The 20,663-nt window shown below is 44.2% G+C and overlaps 1 protein-coding gene across 13 annotated transcripts in view; it reads right to left on the reverse strand.

Moving 5' to 3' along the window:
- Positions 1-19,777, reverse strand: part of NRG3 (neuregulin 3) — a 940,531-nt gene extending 920,754 nt beyond the window's left edge. For all 13 annotated transcript variants that reach the window (XM_072971203.1, XM_072971197.1, XM_072971194.1 and 10 more), the window contains exon 1: positions 18,811-19,777. In XM_072971203.1, coding sequence (XP_072827304.1) covers positions 18,811-19,651 — 841 coding nt within the window. In that variant the 5' untranslated portion in view covers positions 19,652-19,777. The remainder of the gene's footprint in view (positions 1-18,810) is intronic.
- Between the last annotated feature and the right edge of the window lie 886 nt (positions 19,778-20,663).

The following is a 20,663-nucleotide window of genomic DNA, read 5'->3' on the forward strand; positions in this document are numbered from 1 at the left end:
GAGTGCTAGTGATATGCCAGGGAAGGGACATCTCAGCTTGACCAATCGATGCAGAAAATTGGAGCAGGGTCTCCCTGCTCCTCATGGAGAAGACTTAGCCAAAGGGAAGCAGATGCCAAGAAAAAAGCAGGGGGCTACGGGATGCTGGCCTGGCCCTGCTCGTTCTCAGGTGCTTCTACTTTCATAGTGTGACGTTCAAAACTCTCGTGTCACTTCGTGACATGCTGTTCACCTACCTCTCTGCCGCCCTTGGAGCCCACTGGGTTTCCATGGCACTTATTCACGGGAACAGCAGTAGGCCTGTGGCTGCTGGAGGCAGCCGGCTGTCACAAGGCCCAGGTGCAGAGCAGATGACGCCACTCTTCCCTGGAAGCTGAGACTCATCCAGCTCAACATTCACACCACAGAGCAGAACAAGGGAAAGGAAACATCTCTGAGCAGAACGCTGAGGATGGCCTGGGCAGGACAGGGACGGAAGAGGTGGGGACGCTCCCCGGGCATTGTCTATATTCATGGAGAAAGCTGCAATTTAAGCCCTCAGGACCATCAGAGATTATTATTTTTTTTTTCTGATCTCTGCGTATGTGTGTGTTCAGTCTTGTGTTCTTTGTCAGCTATGTAAGTATAAGTTAACATTTAGCATAAGTTAACATTTGGCCAAATAACCCAAGGTGCTACAGCCCCTAAGGTCATTTAGTCAACAACAGTTGCACCTTATTCCTTAATTGCTGAGTCCTCCTAACAATGACCTTGACCTACCTTCTATCGCAACACTATTTTCGGGTTTTAAGGGGAAAAACCTTTGTTATTAAATTACACCCCGCAGCTTTAGTACTTCTGGTCCTCAGCTCTTCCCTGCAGCATCACCCACTGGGATGGAGCAGTGGATGATGCAGAGAGGCACCCAGCCACACCATGCACGCAGGCCAGAGAGACCCGGGAACCACCCCCACGAAATCCACCTTTCATTTCAGTGACTCTCTAAAATGCTTGCTCTCATTGTAACTGGAAAGACGCAAGACAGAACACCAACGAAATACTTCTTTAAAACTATCTGGTTGGCAAAGGGTTTTTTCTTGTTGGTTTCTTTTGTTGCTCTTGATATGTAACACCCACAACAGTGGGGGCAGGGCTAATGGGAAGAAAGGGCATTCTGACACTAAAAAAGCCAAGGAAGTGAACGGCTCAATCTTTCTGGATAAGAATTTAGGAATTCAGGTTAAAAACATAAGAATTTCTGCACATATATCGGTCAAAAGTTCCCAATCCATATTTTGAACGTTTCAGGTGGAATTTTATACCACAATGTCCAAATTGGAACAAACTAAATTCTCAATAGGCGATAAGCTCACATTGTATTTTAGTATGTCCATACACTTCAGCACAGAGCCATGACAGACAGGGTTTTATGTATTTTGATGTACAAATATTTTTACATGAAATGCAAAAGACAGCTAGAAGGGTATTAGAGTATAACTTCATTTTTGAAAAAAAATACATATTCATAGAGGAAAAACTGGTCTAATAGTCAACAAAGAGATAGTCTCTCGATGGTAGAACTACAGTTGACTTGCACTTTCTTCTTATTGCTCGTATTTTCTAGTTTCCTGTACTGAACATGCCTCATTTAAGAATGAGAAAGGTGCTCTAACAAAGAGAGAAAATATTAACACTCGCCACCTCAAGTGTGAATTGCATGTCACTCTGACTCTGTCACAGCTCAGAGCTGTGCTCTAATGCCACGGATGCAACCACATTCTGATGTCAAAATCCCCTCTCCAACCAATGTGCCAGCAAAACATGCTCACAGTTAGTTAGACACATTTCTAACAGCGTCTTACAAATACCATTTCTTAGTCCTGTGTTCCTCCTGTAATAGCCTGGAAAATTCAGCAAGCAGCAATTCTGTTCAACTCAGGGAGAAAGATATTGTGATTATATCTAGAACTGGATGAATTTATTTATACTTCCAAACGACATACTCTGTGTGTGCCAGTAACTCCTCCAGGCCTCCTCATACCTCTATTTTTGGCATCCATTTACTTTTATATGTATGTCTATATATACTTTGCAATAACAGACCTACAGCTGATTACTAAACTCCACATTTGTCAGGGGAAGAATAAGGAATTCTTTTTTAAAGTTGTAAGCAGGCAAAGTTCCTGGGACTTTAGGACGTAATCAAGTCACACCTATGGAACACACTGAAACCTGGGGGGGTTACTAAATGCTGAATTACAAAATCTCCCACCAAAAAAAAACGCAAAAAACTGTGTGTGCATGTATGTGTCTGTATGTGTATGAGAAAGAGAGGCAGAGAGGATGGGCGGGCGGGGGAGCCAGCAGAATTGGTAACTCAAAAATTCCACTAATATCTGATTCTCAAATTTAGAACTTGGCCTTGGGGAATCTTGGCCAGGAGGAGACTCAGGCAATGTCTTGTCCAACAGCCTCATTTACAGAAGAACCTGAGATTTCAGATCTGGAGGAGTCTACCCTGAGGTCTCAAACAACTGAGAGACGGCGGTAGACCTGCATTCCGGAACCAGGTCCAGTGGCCTTCCCACTGTGCCTTAATTACTTTTCTCCCATTAAAAACCACTCTTCTAATTATCTGATTTCCAATTTTCTTTGGAAGCAAAGGGGAAAAAATGTAACAATTAACGAACTTATGCAAAGGAACATAAACTTCCTTAGGGGAAGGCTCCCCAGCCTCTCCCCAGGCTCCAAGGAAATCACCTCCTGTTCATCAGATTCTTTCGTTCACAGTTTACAACATGGTGGGGCATCACCGTGGAAGCGGCAGACAAGGCATATGGAGATTTTAAAAAGCCTGGATAATCTATAAACTTCGGAGTCCTTGCTCAGATGCCTAAAATGGGCTGTCCTGCTAATGCCACACTGCTACCCACACCAAACCTCAGACGGTAGATGGTCAGGATGCTCAGCCACAGAGTCTAGGCATCAAACAGCTTCTGAGAACAGCTTTCCTTCTTTGAATCTCTCTTTCCCATGGCACAGGGCAATAGCTCTTTTTCATCAAAAGCAAAAATACTCTAGAATATTCAAACAGCCCTATTTTCCCAGCATGAAAGCATCTCTATTTGGGGAAGGTCCAGAGGTTCACTTGATTGCATGTAACTGATAACTGAAGATTAAAGTGGACTTCCCAGCACAGCAGTGATGAGCCACTGACAGAACAGCCAGGGGACACTTCCCAAAATGTAACATGTGTAAACTATTTTTTATGCAATTCATTTCCTATCTTGTAGCTGATATCTGGAAGAAAGAAAGCAGTTCTAATAGAGGGAGCAGATGACTTCATTTGGCAAAGTAATAATGTCTGGAGAAATGTGAGAAAATTCTGCAGCAAACTTCAGCAAAGTGTTTGAGTTTAGAAGTATCGGTGGCCAAAGCTCACCCTTCTCTACGGTTTGCTCACAAAGAGACTCTCCTGCCAGTATAAAGACTGGCAACTTATAAAGACTCCCTGGCTGGCAATTAAATTCAATTCTCACAGTGGGAAATAATACATAAAGACTTTCTGTACCTGGCAATTAGACTCTTCAAACCTTAATACTCAGATACGCAGGTATTTTATGGCATCCAAGATGAGATCACACATACTCACCGTGGACAACATTTTCAGTCGTATCACTGCACTGTGGAAGATGAGAAAGCTGCGAGTTGCGAGCTGGATATATGTTTGATATGTCTTTATTTTTGCAAATGTGGATAAAAGAGAGAGAATGCAAACACTGTGATGAGTTAATTTTTTAAATCTATATAATTTTGAAAAAAGTGTCTATAAAGCATTGTTCCAATGAAATCATTCTAATGTTTGCTCTTTAATATCTATTTTCAATACCTGTGCTCAAATGAAATATTTTAAACAATTGCAGCCTAGCATTAAAGTCCTTACTACTGGTAATACCATTTTAAAAAGTTAACTGAAGATTTCAAATTGTGAACAAATTTTGCAAGTCCCTCCCTTCCCCTCCTCCAAATAAATGAATCACTATGGCTCCAAGCCCACCCAACTAGCTGAAAGGCATAAACCTCTCCTTGCCATTCTAGGAGATGATTGTCCAGACGCCAGTCCCTGCAGAGCTCAGACACACAAAGCCTATCAAAAGGGAGCAAGAAGGAAGAAATTGTGCTTCGCAAGCAGCAAGTCCTACCGGACCTTTTTTCTTCAGGGTTAACATTTTTGTGTTATCCACTCATTTACAAGTAATAGAGCTCTTTAGATTTTTATAACACTCAGCCATTTGCAGTGCATTGTAGGAAACAGCATTTCATTATTTACCATAAATTACTCAGAGCTGCTCACGATGAAAGATGAGCATCAGTGTGGTACCCCAGAAGGTCACTCAGCAGCTTACAAAACCGAATGATGAAGGGGAAACGCAGACTTGATACTGACTTTGTTAAAAAGCCCATCTACAGCTTTGCTGCCTTCCTTTCAAAAATATCTTCCGATCAAATACACAAAGACCCAAACAACTGAAAAAAAAAAACTTCATCTAAGTCAAAAAAATAAACTGAACACATTCCAAGCAAATAACACTAGTATGTGTCAGCTGGCTTATTATAAACGTTGACATCAGTGAAAATTATCCGATCAGTGAGAAATATAGAAGGAGAGACGCCGTTGGCTCTTAATTCTCACTTAACATTTGCACTTACACAGTGTTAGAGCCCCTCTGTCTGGTAACAAGGAGCAACCAAGGCAGCCGGCGAGAGTGATGAATCTGATTGTGAACTGAAGGTTCTCTCTGGCGAACAAAGTGGGGTGACACCTAATTTCAGCTGTCGGTATGTAAATGAGCACGTGCAGCTTTGGAGTCTAGGACGGGAGCTCTCTGGCAGGCCGAACGGGAGCCTCATTTCATAGACATCCATCCTCAGAACTCCTGGGGCAGCAGCACCTTTCCCCCTCATTCCTCACCATGTGATGAATGCAACCAGGGAATCAGCCGTTCCTTTGGCTTCTGAATGCCATGCAATGTCTGCACTCAATTCCAAAAGGTGCTGAGGGCCTTCTGGAAAGAGGACCTCCGATGGAACCAGAGAGGTGACGGGGCAATCAATTCATAAAATAGCTTTCCTGCCTCTGAAAAAAATCTGAAGTCACAGTTTAATTTAGGGGAAGCAGTAAAATCAAGAATGTCTTCTTGTTATTCTCCTTGTGTCTCCACTTGCAAATTTTTAGAGATCGGAAAGCTACTATTTTGGGTTAAATCTAGGGCTGTGTTGATGTGACTATGGAAAAAACTTAACATTTTAAAACACACCAGTTCTTCTGCTTCTTGCAGCGCTTTCAAATGAAGAGGCGCTGGGATGAAGTCAATGCTTAAAGAGACGCAGCGCAAGTCAGAGACCGTATCTCTAAATGAAGTGGGACAAATTAGCCCTGGGGAATCTTTACAATCTGACGCTCGTTCCTCCACATCATCCTGGAGACCTGGCATTCTGTGACAACAGCAGATACTCTGCAGATTCGTTGCACCAACCCTGACTGGCGTTTCCCACAGAGGCGTAGCTAAGTCCTCCAAAACCCTCCCTCCTGAACCAGGCCCTGCCCTACGGAAAAGGTGAGGCCCCTTCATTCATTCCAACAGACCCTCTCTGCCCACCAGGCCAGGCACACAGGTGAGAACCACCTGTTACTTCCCTTAGACATAGTAACCTGTTAATTCTACCCTTGCGTTCATGATCTTTTAGTCCCCTGGCCTCACCTGGCCTTTCCTCTGCCTAAACAAATTCTCCCTTGAAACGACCTATGTCTGCTCTGATCACTGCCTTTCTGAAAGGGCCTAATATACTTTTCAGATGAAATCACACACTTCAGCACTTAATTACTCGCTGGAACGTAAGCTCTGGCCTTCTTGACAAAACGATAGACGCAGATGATGAATTCGCTTTCCCGCCTATCTTGCACTCTGCTACTTGCAGAACCGTGATAAAGTCACTCCTGGATACAATATGGATTACACGTGAAGATGTGTGGAAAGTGTGGTACCTTATGCTGCATAAGAAACACACCTGATACGGGTGAAGGAAAATTTTATGTAACACAAACACAAGGTATCCACTCAGAAAGGCTTAAATTGAACAGGAGCGAAGGGATCTGCATGGAATTTCACGATGCCAGGATTCCGGAGGACAAAGGAAGCCGCCGAAGTCAGGAAGACCCCCCGCCCTTGTTAGACTGTGAGGCGTGAACAACGAACACTGAGAGTGACAACCCAGGGTCTGTAAATGGAACCATTCATACAGTCAGGCCACCACCCTGGGAGCATGACGTGTAAGACAAACGAACGTTTTGAAAGATTTCTTTTACACACTTAAGACTGTATTGATGTATACAGACGGTGCACCAATCATAAGTCCACAGCTTGATGAATTCTGACAAACAGAACTCACCCATGTAATTACGATCCAGATCCCTTGTATGTCACCAATACCCGCAAGCCCCATTTCTTGGGTCTCCTTCCAGTGACCACTTGCCTCCCTCCCAAAGTTAATCACTGTCTTGATTTCTAATGTTTAATATCATATACACAGAGCTGTATTTTTAACTGAAGTATAGTTGATTTACAACGTTGTGTTAGTTTCTGGTATATAGCATAGTGATTCAGCTATACATACATTCTTTCCCATATCTCTTTCCATTATTGATTATAAGCTATTGAACTATATAGTTCCCTGTGCTATACAGCAGGACCTTGTTGTCCATCTATTTTATTTTTATCTATTTTATATACAGCATTTTGTATCTGCTAATCCCAAACTTCTAATTTATCTCTCCCCTCCTTTCCCCTTCGGTAACCATAAATTTGCTTTTATGTCTGTGAGGCCTTTTCTGTTTTGTAGGTAAGTTCACTTGAGTCATTTTTTTCAGATTCCATATATCAGTGATATCATACGCTATTTGTCTTTCTCTTTCTGGCTTACTTCACTTAGTGTGATCATCTCTACGTCCATCCATGTTGTTGCAAATGGCATTATTCCATTTTTTAGGCTGAGTAGTATTCCACTGATCAAAGTTTCTTTGTATCATTTTTTTAGATTCCACATATAAGTGGTGTCATATGATACTGTCTTTCTGACTTTTTTCACTTAGAATGACAACCTCTGAGTCCACCCATGTCACTGTAAATGGCATTATTTCATTCATTTTTATGGTTGAGCAGTATCTGTGTGTGTGTGTGTGTGTGTGTGTATACACATCTATATCCAATCATCTGTACATGGACATTTAGGTTGTGTCCATGTTTTGGCTATTGGAAACAGAGCTGCTATGAACATTGGAGTGCATGCATCTTTTCAAGTTAGAGTTTCCTCTGGATATATACCCAGAAGTGGAATTGCTGGATCATATGGTAAATCGATTTTTAGTTTTTTAACAAATCTTCACACTGTTTTCCATAGTGGCTGCAACCAAACTACATTCCCACCAACAGTGTAGGAGGGTTCCCCTTTCTCCACAGCCTCTCCAGCATTTGTCATTTGTGGACTTTTGAATGACAGCCATTCTGACTGGTGTGAGGTGATACCTCATTGTAGTTTTGATTTGCATTTTTCTGATAATTAGTGATATTGAGCATCTTTTCATATGTCTTCCTTGGAGAAGTGTCTGTTTAGGTCTTCTGTCCATTTTTTGATTGGGTTGTTTGGTGGTGGTGTTGTTATTGAATTGTATGAGCTGTTTGTATATTCTGGAAGTTAAGTCCTTGTCAGTCACATCATTTGCAAATATTTTCTCCCTGTCCGTAGGTTGTCGTTTCGTTTTATGGTTTCTTTTGCTGTGCAAAAGTTTTTAAGCTTGATTAGGCCCCATTTGTTTATTTTTGCTTTAATTTCTACTGCCTTGGGAGACTAACCTAGGAAAAACATTGCTACAATTTATGTCAGAGAATGTTTTGCCTGCGTTCTCTTCTAGGAGATTTATGGTGTCCTATGTTTAAATCTTAAAGCCATTTTGGGTTTCTTTTTGTGTATGGTGTGAGGGAGTGTTCTAACTTCACTGACTTACAAGGCTATCTAGCTTTCCCAACATGACTTGCCTTTCAGAATTATACTTTCGTTCTCTTTTTGTTCACCAATGTATTTGTGAGCTACCCTAAAAGACTCTGAGCACCACCCATGAACAAATTAAGGGCTATGTGCCCTACAAATCACCACTTTCCATTGGCCTATGGAATTTATCTATTTGTCGTCCAACTACCTAACTTTATTATGTCAATAAACACATATGGATTCTTTGAGAGGCTTACAACATCTAGTAATCTTTGAATTGATCACCCCACCTATTCGTATGTGAGCTAAGCCCTCCCTTATAAGACCCAGCACTACAAATTAGCCTTTGCCTTTGCATTTTCCTGCCATTTGATCCTTAAAATAGGCCAGGCAATTGGTTACTACCCCCATAATTGATTGATTTCTGTTGGCTCTATACATCCTTAGCACTGCTACTAAAGACTGCCCATCTTTTGCTGACTTGGAAGAGCCATTTAGTAACTCAGTAAACTACCATCTTTTTTATACCCTTATAAAATTAAGGCTAACAATCCAAGGCCCAGGGTAAGGCACCTCTGGCTTCAATAAGGCATTATTTCCCATGAGCAAATGAAATGCGTTTGTATTTCTCCACATCTGCCTTTCACAGCAGGAGCCCAACTCAGTCAACATTTTAATGCTGAAACCACTGATTAAGACACAAACTCTTAGACTAAAAAAAAAAATTCACAGAACCAAAGCCAATAACTCAACTGATTCATGGATCTAATTTACTTTTTCAAAAGTGTAATAACTTCTAATTAGAGAGATAATTCATGACCATTAAATAAAACTTAGAAACTACAGCAAATGGCATTCCTATGCCACAATCTAGAATCATCACCATTAACAATTTTGCAAACTTTGACTATAGTCACATTTATTAAATCTATTCATTGACATCGCTTTATGTAATTGGCATCTTAGATAATTTTCTCCCAAAAAGTTTTAGAAAATTACATAGCGAACATTTTCTAATATATTTTAAATTATTAAAAATAAAAGGTAATGGCTTTGTAAATCTATCACATAGGTAAAGTAAAACTTATTTTATTTGTTATTTATTTTATTTGAACCTAAAAACATGCAGATGCAATTCACTTGCCAAATATTTGGCTAGAGTATTCAAGGCTTTTCAATGAGTAAATTTCTGTTATCTTTCTCGTGAAAAACCATACCCAAAATGTATGCTGTGATTTTTCAGTTTCTGCTTGTTTACTGAGGAATGAGAACTTAAAGCCACATATGAAACAATCCAAGTGCAGATTTCTTACAGATACTTACCTATATTTTCTCTTAAATTTGCCCACAACTTCTTCAACAAGAATTTTTTAAGTGACTTAACTTTATGGAGTATATCCAAAGCAGTCAACTTATGTCTAATAGAAACTACAATTCATTCACGGGCTTGAATATTATTTAAACACATTACCTAATTACAGTAACAGGGACAACCGGCATTAACAGGTTTGGGAGCTAGCACAACGAACTCCTGGTAAACACACCTTCCATTTGCTCGAGGCAGAAGCCCTACCTGCTGTGGCTGCTCAGCATGAAGGGGGCATCTGCCCGTTTTTCAAGGCTGAAAAGAGAGTCTCATCCTGAAAAGTCAGTTAAACGGGAGTCAGTCAAGACAGTGTTTAACGGAAACGTCTCTGTATCCCACTTTCACTTTTTTTATTCCTAGACTCTCTAGATTTTGCCATCTTACTGACAAAAAACTTGTTTCACAATAAATTTGGGCAAGCAATCTCCTCTCCTCTTTTCTTTATGAGGACAGCTGTTATTCTCAGTTGATGGGACTCAGAGTGTCCTGGGATTCTGACACCACAGGCTTCCTGACACTACAGCAGACCTCCCCTTCAGCATGGCTATGCAAAGACTATGGAACCTGATCTCAGGATTTGACCTATTTCTGTTTTCTTTTCAGGAGTTTGCAAAAGTAGAAATCCCCATCATCCTTTATTTTAACCAACAGACCATTTTTTTCTCAGGGATCCTTGCTACACAACGAAGTCAAACAATAAAAGCAATGACTGGGTCCAGTTAGCGGTGTCCTTGGCAGACCATCAGGGTCTCACCAGAGTTCCTCTTCTTAGGACCGCTGGCCAGTCAGTGGTGGGTACCTTGCAGCACGGGTCCAAGAGGGAATTCAGATGCTCGGTGGGAAGCACTGCGTATGCGCGACACCCAACATTTACTTGGTAGGCGTGGTATTTGGGTCTCAGCAGAACGGCAAGGCTATTACCCCAAATGCTCCCTGACACATTTCCATGGACCACTCTCAGCATATGATGCAGTAACGACTGCAATCAAAAGCAAGCTGAGAATGAGCAGAGAAGACAATTTTGGCTAGATTTCAGGAAGCAGAAAACTAAAGTCTGTAACTGTTTTCTGTCATTGTTCTATTGAATTACCTACAAGCAGCCACAAGACTAAATAGAGACTTAAGATCAAGGAACGAAAATTTAGAGGAACACATTCTTTATTTTTTATTGAAATATCGCCTAAATCTCCCCTTGGACTGAACATCAGGGCAATTTCTCTGATTAAAAAGTCTCCCTTTATAATAGCAAAGAACAATTATGAGCAGATACGCCATTTATGGAGTTTATAATGGCAAACGCCACCGTCTATGAGCCAAAGGCTTAAAAGAGGCGATGTACACAGATATTTCGACACTGTATCAATGGGTTAGGATTTGGGTTGGGGAGAGAGAACCTGTGTAAAGTGATCTTCTCATCTGCCTGATCCTTCAAACTATGCCACTTACACATGCTCAAGGCAAACTATTTAACCAACTGAAGCCCAGCTGGATTATCTGCGTAATTTGGATGATCAGACTAGGTTACAGGCCTAGCCGACTGTCTTTCAATGTCTGTTTCAATCAACAAACGAGACAACGTGTGTAAAGTGCAGGCCCTCTGAGCACACAATAAAACCACACAAATGGCAGTTCTAATTGTTATTAGAACTCAAGCCCCTTCCAAGACTGAGATTCTGTGAAGAATTCTCCCCCATTTCTGAGAGTAGAATTCAAGTCAGAGTTTGATCCCAAAATGATGATGAGGGTATGGTGTTCTCTTAATGAATTGCAAGTCACAGGAAGATCAGGGCCAGGCTCATATGCAGTCATGGGAAAGGTGTCCTAGAAAGTAGGCTGATCTGTCCAAGAATTTTTATCAAATGCCCAGCATAAAAATCCTCTTCTCAGAGCCCTGACTGTAACAGATCACTGTTGAAGTTGTTGCATGGATTCAGAAGCCCTTATTTTCTTGCTCTTACAGCCTGTACCGCATCCATGACACACACTATCACTTCTAGGAAAAGTCCTCAAAGGCAAAGTCTTATCACTGGAAGCCGCTTAACTTCTATTATTAAAGTTAATTCTGAATTCAGTTTGTAGGTTTGTTTCTGACAAGCCTCTCTTTAGGCCTGGGAATGACAATCTATGATTTATGTACAATCAGCAAACTGTCTTGAACAATAAAAGCTTATATCAAAAGGAAGTAGTATTTCAAAATATAATACGGATGAAGTTTCCAACAAACACAGACTTGAAGCAAGATGTTTTCAAAACAAGAGTATGAAAGTTCCCTGAAGTACAAAGGCACACCTCTAAAAGAGCTCTTGGATGGTGCAAGCAACCTGGTAACCCCCTGGAACTGAAACTACAGTAACTCCTAAAATAAGAGGGGAAGAGAACTCAATGTAGCCACTGCCTACTTCACTACAGTTCCCTCCAAACTCCACAGACTCAATGACAATAAGACAGGGTGGAAATGGAACAAAAGGAAGCCATGGGGGCATTCCTTCAGTAAGGATTTTCCGCTTTTCAGCTTTTTATAAATTTCAGATTTGTAGATAATTCAAACATCTTACTCATTTTCTCCCAAATTTCAGTTCCTCTCTTTGATAAACATATGTGCAAAACAGACTTTATAAGACCGTCTACCAAGCAAAGGATGAGAAACGGTGGGTTTTAGTTCGTGACTAAACTTCCAAGGTGACTGGAGGTGGATTTCCACACCACAGTCTACTGTGTGTGCCGGGGCATCAGAGAGGAAAAGAGGGGAGACCCGCCGGCACCAAGAGCAATCATCCCTCACTGTGAGGGAAGATCCCTCCAACTAGGGAGCAAACCAGCTCCAGTATTTCCACTGAATTCAATGGGCTGACGTGTTTTTGGATGAAAATATCTAGTCTCTCCACTTCCCGTTTCTCTTGACATAAAAACATATTTGCAAAAAGAACGCTTGCAGCTTATAAGCTCTTCTAGAAATGGTATACGAAGCAGGTTATTACCATCACCCCTTCATTACCCCAGAGGAGAGATTAAACTGGTTCTTTGAGGTTGCAGTTATCATTTGATATAAGTTTTTGGGTTTGGTTTTTTTGGTTTTTTCCCTATACTAATCTTTGTCACCTTCCCCCAAAACTTTCTAAAGTATACGGTCATCATGGACTTACATTTTCAGTACTATGACCACCAAAGGAATCACTTTCCTAACCCTGAGCCAGCTGGCTGTCACCACCCCTCCAGTGTGACAAACACTGTCAGGCCCACTGCACCATGAGGTCACAGCCACCAGAACAACCTGAAGGAAACGCACACACATTCGCAACCTCCTTTCAGATTGCGTGCTTCCAACACTTAGCGGGGGTAACAAACCTGCTTAGGCCAGTTGTTCTTATTGTAATTATGTAATTGAGTTAAATTTTATGTAAGCCAATGATACATGATTGTGGCAATGAAAGACAATTGTGGTTTCTAAACTAAAACATAGTTGAATGCTTTGAAGAAACTCCAAATGGTGAGTTGTTATTTAAAAAAAAAAAAAGAAGAAGAAGAAGAAGAAAATTACTTTGAATTACATGGCAAGAAAACTAAAAGACTCCCAGGGCAGGGGGGATAGTATAGTATCTATGAAGAAGCTGGGTTCAGATTCCTTCACCAGTGTCCTTGAAGAAGAAACAAGAAATTAGAGGTGTAGTTTATGGGAAAAAAATAATAAGACACTAAGCTCAAATTGACAGACAAACACTCAAAAAAATTCCTCAGCCCTACATCAAGATATGGGAGAATGAATGCTTGTATATATTTGAAGTTTTATTTTAATTTTCTGCTTTATAAACCATTACTTTTATAGACTTTTTAAAATTAATCAATGAACTACCAGCATCGTAATGCCCCAAATCAATGTTTAATAAATATTCATTAAAATGAATTAAAAAATCAAAAGATATTATGAAAACAACATAATTATATGAATGGATATAACAGTGTATGTTCAACTGTAGACTGTTTTATGGAATCAGATAAGAAGTACTGTCAAAATTAGTATGGTTTGTAAACTGATCTATTGGGACAATAAATGGCCATATGTCTTCCACCAAGTTCTTGGAATTTTCAAAACAAATTGTTTTAATTAAAACAAATGAAACACCAAGACAGTTTAATAACAACTGCATAAATGGGCAGAACTTTTTCTTTCTAAACTTTCTACATCAACTTAGTCTAACAGGTCTTAACAAAAGGGTTGACTTTTAAAACAACTTGAAACAACACAGCAACATTAAGACTATGAAAGAAAAATTCTTTTAATGACTACTGCTTATACTATAAACTAAGAAATAAAGGGCTAAAATAAAACAACCCAAAGTCTGTAAGGGGCCTTCAGACAGAGCCACAATCCAATTCCACAGAAGACTGGATTAGACAGAAGTACATGAAGTCCTGAGAGAAAGGGTGGTAAAAATGAAACACCAAACTAATCATGCGTCCTAAGACTTTCAGTAACAGTCACACGAATGGATTTAGGTACATTTTCATCCTGATGTTATAAAGCTTTAAATTAAGTCTATTCCTCCCTCCTGCCTCCAACATACACATGGTTTGGGAGGAAACATTTTTGAGTGTAGACAAGGAACATTTCTAGGATCCAAAAATGTCTCAGTGGTATTTGCTAACGCAGTACCAGCTCTGTGCCTCACCCAACACAAAAGTCTAAAGATAAAAACAGATTCAAAGGGAGAAAAATGAATTTCAGTTCTATTCACAAGCAATTCAAATGCATTTCACAGGCTTAGATTTATGGCTCTGTCCTTGCTCTTATATATTTCAGGGCCAACTTTCATATTTCATTTTCAACACCTCAGATAGAATATTGAGATATGTTTGGCACTGGAGATGAGAGGTTATGAGGGAAGAATTTCTACAAAAGAAGGGAGCTGAAAATCACCCTTCTTCTCATTGTGCCATGCAGAGGAGGAAGGGCTGGGAAGGCATGCCGAGGGCCGAGAGACAGTGTTCCTCTCCACGCCGGACCTCCTGGGACAGCACTGCTCTCAGTCTGCACCAGCACTCCTGCTTATGGCTTACCCTGGATTTAGAGAAGTTGGTTTCTTTAGTAGCACAGAGAAGTTGCCACAAACCAGCTTTTTTGTTTGCCTGTTTTTCTTTCTGACAAGCTTGTGGATCAACATTGTGTTTTTAAAAAAAAAGCCTACCTGGGAAACAGCACAGATACAAAGGTAGCTGGACTCACCAATCAAACATGCAAAAGGGAACTGAGTGAGCATCACCAACCCCTCACATCTCAGTCACGAGGGGCGGAGGAGGAAGGCTTAAACCACAGCCTCAAGGCACTGAGAACAAACCAAAAACGGTCCTAAAAAGAGCCTTGCCAATTCTATGCCCACACCTCTCCCCCTCTTTTTCTGTTAGGACCATGAAGCACCACCTAAGTATCTGAAGAGTAAAATGTACAGTATAATTGACTAAAACAGAAAAGTCTTGTAATTCTGTATTAAGGCCAAAGGAACACAAAACATACTCAGGTTGCAGCGTGTGCTCATAAAAAAGCTGTCAGGTGGATTTCATAAGAAATGTTGATCTCGATCTCTGAATCCTCTCACATTGGCTATCACTCATGATTGGGGTCAGTACCTTCTATGCTGGAATTCCTTTGAATTCACGCAGATAAAAGATAACATAGGAGTAACTGTATTTAAACAAATTATATCTGAGGCTGCTTACAAAGTAACTAAGAGTACTCTTACCGGAAGACTGAAGATGTTTAAAAAGAATAGATAGAAAAGTAGTTAGCGTTATCAATGGCTCTCTTCAAAAGAACAACAGGTTTGACCAGATAAAGTTTTACTTCAATAGACTTGGTTGCACCAAAGTTATCACCATACCATGTTACACATCCATGATACACTCTACATTTAATTCTTAACTAGATCCGCTATTCAAGACTTGTGATCTTACTAGAATTAGTTACACACCCTCCAAATACGACCCAAAGAATAATCCACTAAAAGTGGCTCTTTGTCTTTATTACTGGAATTTAGCCAAAGACTCTAGTCTTCTACCTGTTAAACAGTGCTTTGTGCTGAGTAAAATAACAATCCACATTTGCACTGACAACATTTTGGCCTGTTTCAAGTCTGAAAATACAACTCAATGTGCTCTAAAAGGATGTGTATACACTGGTCAAAAATCACTGCTCCTCTACTGTCTGCAGGAAATCCCCCTTCAGACTGAAAAATTTGTAAACTAACCACATACTGCCAGTTGCAAAATGCTTCAAAGAGGTTTCTGGTGACATAATCTCTTAAAGGCAGTATGTTCAAGATATTTGTTTTTAAAGCATCTACAGGAAAGACAAGTCCTGGGCAACTCACTGGGAATCCAAAAGATCTCAGCAACATAGAAGAAAGTTTTGGTGTGGCTCATGTTCTAAAGATTGGACGATAAGAAGAATCACCTTCCAAGTCCTTCTCCTCCTCCTGGCCTTTCAAGTTCAATTTTCCTCTGCCTTTGATCCTACAGAAAATTAGACACAGCCTCCCAAACTGGGCCTTCCCACAGCAAGCACAGCTTTTGCTTACAAAAATCCTATTACCTATCAGCAAGTGTGTTTATTCTAGAGTGAACCAGCCTCTCGCACTTCAAAGAGCTGTGCTGCCTTACAGACAAGATCCTTCTGACTGACCTAAGATGAACACAAAGACATTCATTCTGTAAGCCTTGTGTTCAGTTCAAAAGCAAAGACCCCTGGCAATTAAAGAAACTGTAAGTTAATTTTAAAAAAAAAAAGCATCATTCTTAGCTGTCCTCAGGTGCTTCAACACAATCTATGCCTTTCATAAAAAAAAAAAAAAGCAAGAAAAAAAGAAAAAAAAGAAAAAAAAATCTATTGAAGTCTTGAGGTAGGAGCTAGAAAAAAAGGGGAATTTCTCCCCTGGGAACTTTGGTGACATAATCGAACAAGTGAAAAATATAAATGCAAGCTATTCAAGCCATTCTTCAGCAGTGCTGATGATCCCGCAAATGAAATCTATATTTCCTTTTGTTAATCATCCTGCAACCTTGGGCCAAAAAGAATAATGAAACTATCCTTTTTCTTTAAATTACCATACAATCTACCTATTTAAACTCATCTTTTATGGAAGCTACATAATCTTCCTTTCATTAAAATTTCCCTTGTTGATATGGGCAAACCAGGTCAGTTTCTGCTGGATTTGCAGACTTGCATTTTTATCCCTTAATTCAACTCCTTGTTGAAGGTTTAAAAAAAAGAGCAGGAGCTGAACCTCAGATACACATAAAACAAATACTGCTTATATGTCTAAGTGAACACTGACACCATTTACAGAGTCTCCCCCCCTTTTCCTTGGGGCTGAGAGCCCTGTCAATAATCATTACTTATTAAACAGGCTGCCATTCCCTTCTACAGAATGTAGGAAGGGAGCATGGAGGGGTAGAAGTCATTACCTTGGGCTTTTCTTTAAAGACCTCCGGAATGGAAAGCAAGGAAACCAACTGAGAAAGAACAGGAAATACCCCCCCACACACAATAGACAAGCCCCCCACCACCACACACGCAACAAGGCTGGGAAATGTACCCACATTCCATGTATTCGTATCAACTGTATCAACAGAAAAGATGAAAAACCTGGGGTCTTCAGGATAGACGCATACAGATTTTCAATTCAGTGACTGTGTTCACACCTGACACTTGCACATCCTTTATCTATCCACAAAACTCAAGCAGCTAGATTTTTGTTGAGAGGAGCCTCTATACACCTCCTGAGAAAATGTGCTCTCAAAAATGACTGCTTCAGCCAAAGGAGAGAGAGGCAGTAAGTTACCGGTTTGACTGCCATTCTGCTTTGTGGCAGATTCCTTCTCTTCCTCTCTTCTCCCTGCCTCCCAATTTATCTTTTAGCCTACGTTTTCCCCCAAAGCAGAGTCAAAAGGAATGTCTCTCTCGGACTATAATCACAAATACAATAAATACACACACACACACACACACACACAGAAGTTTCAAGGGTTAAATCACACTCCAGGTAAGACCACAGGTCAGGGAAATGAAAAATTCCCAGACGAGTGAAGAGCTTCCCGGGTATTCCTACTCAACAGTTAATGATGAGCACTCTTCCTTCCCCTCCAGATGTTATGGCTCAAAACAGAAACACAACATAAAGGAAGCACAGCCAGGCAGTTTTTGGAGACAAGCCTTGCACAGAACTTGAACTGGCAGGCAAGGGGTTTGTCCTGAATAACCTTCACAGGTTGCACAAACTGTTCTTAGAATCCTGATCAATAGTCAGATTAAGAAGCTCCCTAAGATTCCTTACAATAAGAAGACAGGTGGGTGGTGGGAGGGTGGTGGAAGGTCAGTCAGTCATCGGAAACATTTATAAAGATGTAGAGAAAATATACACCTCCTGGACAAATAGAAAGATACCACGCTCGGGGTAAACTGGCCGGTACTGGCAGCAACTGAGCCAAGGTTGAAGAAGCTACATTCAAAGAGTGACCTGTTTCCAAAGGGCTGGATTTCCTCACCCTTGAGTGCAGGGAACTTTGTCCCATTTCGCCTATATTTTTCAGGCATTGAGGGAGGGGAGATGAGGTTCACATCCCACCTTTGGGAAACGAACAAAGCAAATGCTTGGTAGAGCTGAAAAAAACTCCTCTGTCAGGACCCTAGAGGCAGCAGCTCTGCAGGGCTTCCTTCATATTCCCCCTAAATCCACAAAATCCTTCCACACCTTGGAATGGCCGTGGGCAGGCTGAGGGGTGATCAGCTGAGCCCTTCGCCAGGGAGCGCCTCCTTTCCCTACCTCCCACAATGGCTTCTAATTAACCCTTCCTGGTCCCTGCCCGGGTCAGGACTGCTGGAAGTGTCTACAGCTTCACTGTACCAATCTTTCCATCAAATTATCACCGCTCCCCCGCCCCCAGTCCACCCCCACATGGACACAATTTCCCTTCCTCGTTTAACGTCGGTCAATTTGCATGTGCTTTTCTTTCTCTCCTTCCCACGGGCCGGGAAAGGGCTCAGTGTGTTTGGAAGGCCCTCCCTCCGCAGCTCTCAACAGGAGCCGGATCCCGGAGCTCGCCAGCAGGTCTGCAGTGAGAAGGAATCACACTCGCTTTAACCCCTTGAAGGGAGTTAGCGCTCATCTGGGACCCAGTGAAGTAGGGCCCATGGAGCTTGACTGACAAGCTCCCTCTGCTTCACACCACCCCTACCCCACACACGGAAAAAAAGCCGGCACCTTTTTCCTCCCTTGAGGCCAGTTTTAATTCTCTCACTCCGTGTTCCAAACCTGGAATGGGGGGAAGGGGTAGGTGAAGGATGCCAGAAGACAGGCGGCAAGAAAAAAGACAGCAGGAGGGCAAAAAGGTAACTCAGGAGTAAATCAGAGTTCACAGTGTTTACTTACGAAATCTGGGGCTGGTGCTAGTTTCCGGCGTGGTGGTGGTAGTGGAGGAGGAAGATGAGGAGGAGGAAGAGGAGGCAGCATCCTGAAAGGGAGACAGGGTCCAGGAGGGAGTAGAATCATGAAGGTAGGAGGAGGTAGCGTATGCCGCAGTGGGCCAGGAGGGCATGGCCTGGGTACTGGGGGTTCCTGGCACCGGGGGTCGGGAGCCCAGAGTGCTGCTAGTGAAGAAAGGGGTTGTCGTGGGCAAGACCGTCGGGGGGGCCGCAGTGTTCCGTGCCGTGGTGGAGCGCGGGCTGGCCCGAATGGGTACCCGGTGCCCGGGAAAGCGAGTGGGTGCCCGCGTGATGGTGGTCAGGCGGGTGCTAATCCGGTTGGGCGTCCTGGAAGAGGCTGCGCCGCCGGCGGAGGGGGTGGCGGGAGACGCGGTGGAAGTGGTCGCGGTGGTGGTCTCCATAGCCTTGGGGAAGGAACTGGGCTTGGAGAGGAAGAAAGGGTCCTGGCCCATCCCCTTGGAGTCCACCAGGTCGGTGGGCACGTATTCCTTGACGGAGCCCACCACGATCCATTTGAGGAGCATGAGGCTGAGCCCCAGGCCGATGAAGCCGATGAACAGAGGCACCACGCACAGCCACGTCTGCTGCCGGTTCCACACGATGCAGTCGCTACAGCGTAACTCCCGGGGGGGCTCGGCCGCCCCTTCGCCGCCGCCGTCCGGGCCCCCGCCCGCCGCCGCCGCCGCCGCCGCCGCCGCCGCCGCAGCCGCCGCGGTGCCCTCCTCGGCCGAGGCGGCGGCTGCCGAAGCGGCTCCAGGTGGCGAGGCAGCGGCCGCCCCTTCACTCATCCTAGGAGCCGGTCTTCACCTTCGCCCCCCCGAGGGCCGCGCCAGAGGCATGGGGCCGCGCGGGCCGGGCGCGGGCTCCGGCGGCGGCGGCGGGCTCGGGCGCAGGCAGCGGCCGCGGCGGCCGCATGCAAATCGGCTCCCTGCCCCCACGCCCCTCCCCCCGAGAGGCGGGCGGCGGGCGGGGAGCAGAGGAGCGGGGGAGGGGACGCGGGCCGGGGAGGGGGCGGCGAGGAGCGCGGAAGAGGGGCGAGACGGGCCCCCGGCGCCGCCGGCCGGTCAGGGAGCGGCGGGGCGCGTCTGCAGCCCGCCAAACGGCCTCCCGCGCGCCAGGGTCCCTCGTCTGCTGCTGCTGCTGCCGCTGCTGCCGCTGCCGCCGCTCGCCGCCTGTATGCGCTCCAGCCGCGCCGGCATCCTCGGGGCGCCGCGCCCGGCCGGTTCCCCGGGGCTCCCGCCTGAGCCGCCACTGGGCCTCGCGCCGCCTTCAGGGGCTGAGCCGGCCGGCGGCTGAACGCCGGGAGCCGGAGAGCCGCATTCCGACACAGGGGGCCGGCCTGCCCGCCGCCGCTCGCCCGGCTCGCCGCGCCGCGATCCTCGGCGGCTGCTCCGCGAGTCCGGGCGGCAAGGTGCACCTGTTCTTCAGCCGGCCCGCAGCCAACCCTCGGCCAGCACTGTCTGGGAGAGACCAATCCGAGCGCAGCGCGGAGGGCGAGCGGCCGGGCTCGCCTCGCTCCCGCCGCCTGCGGCTCCGCGCCGGCGCCGCCGCCCGAGAGTCAAACTCCAGCGAGCTGCGCCGCCGCCGCGAGCCCGGAGCTGGGGATGCACGGGGCGCCCGTGGCGGGTGCTGTCCGACCCGTGGCGGAGGGAACCCCGCAACCCGCAGAAGATTGGAAAGCACCGCCCGGCGCCCCTGCCCGGTCCTGCTAGGGCGGGGAGGGGTCGGGGGCAAGTAAAACGAGAGACCGCGTCGGGGATCCCGGGGAGCAGGGACCCCGAGCCGGAGGCGGCTCGAGGA

This window comes from Vicugna pacos, chromosome 11 (assembly GCF_048564905.1).
Source record: "Vicugna pacos chromosome 11, VicPac4, whole genome shotgun sequence".
Taxonomy (NCBI): domain Eukaryota; kingdom Metazoa; phylum Chordata; class Mammalia; order Artiodactyla; family Camelidae; genus Vicugna; species Vicugna pacos.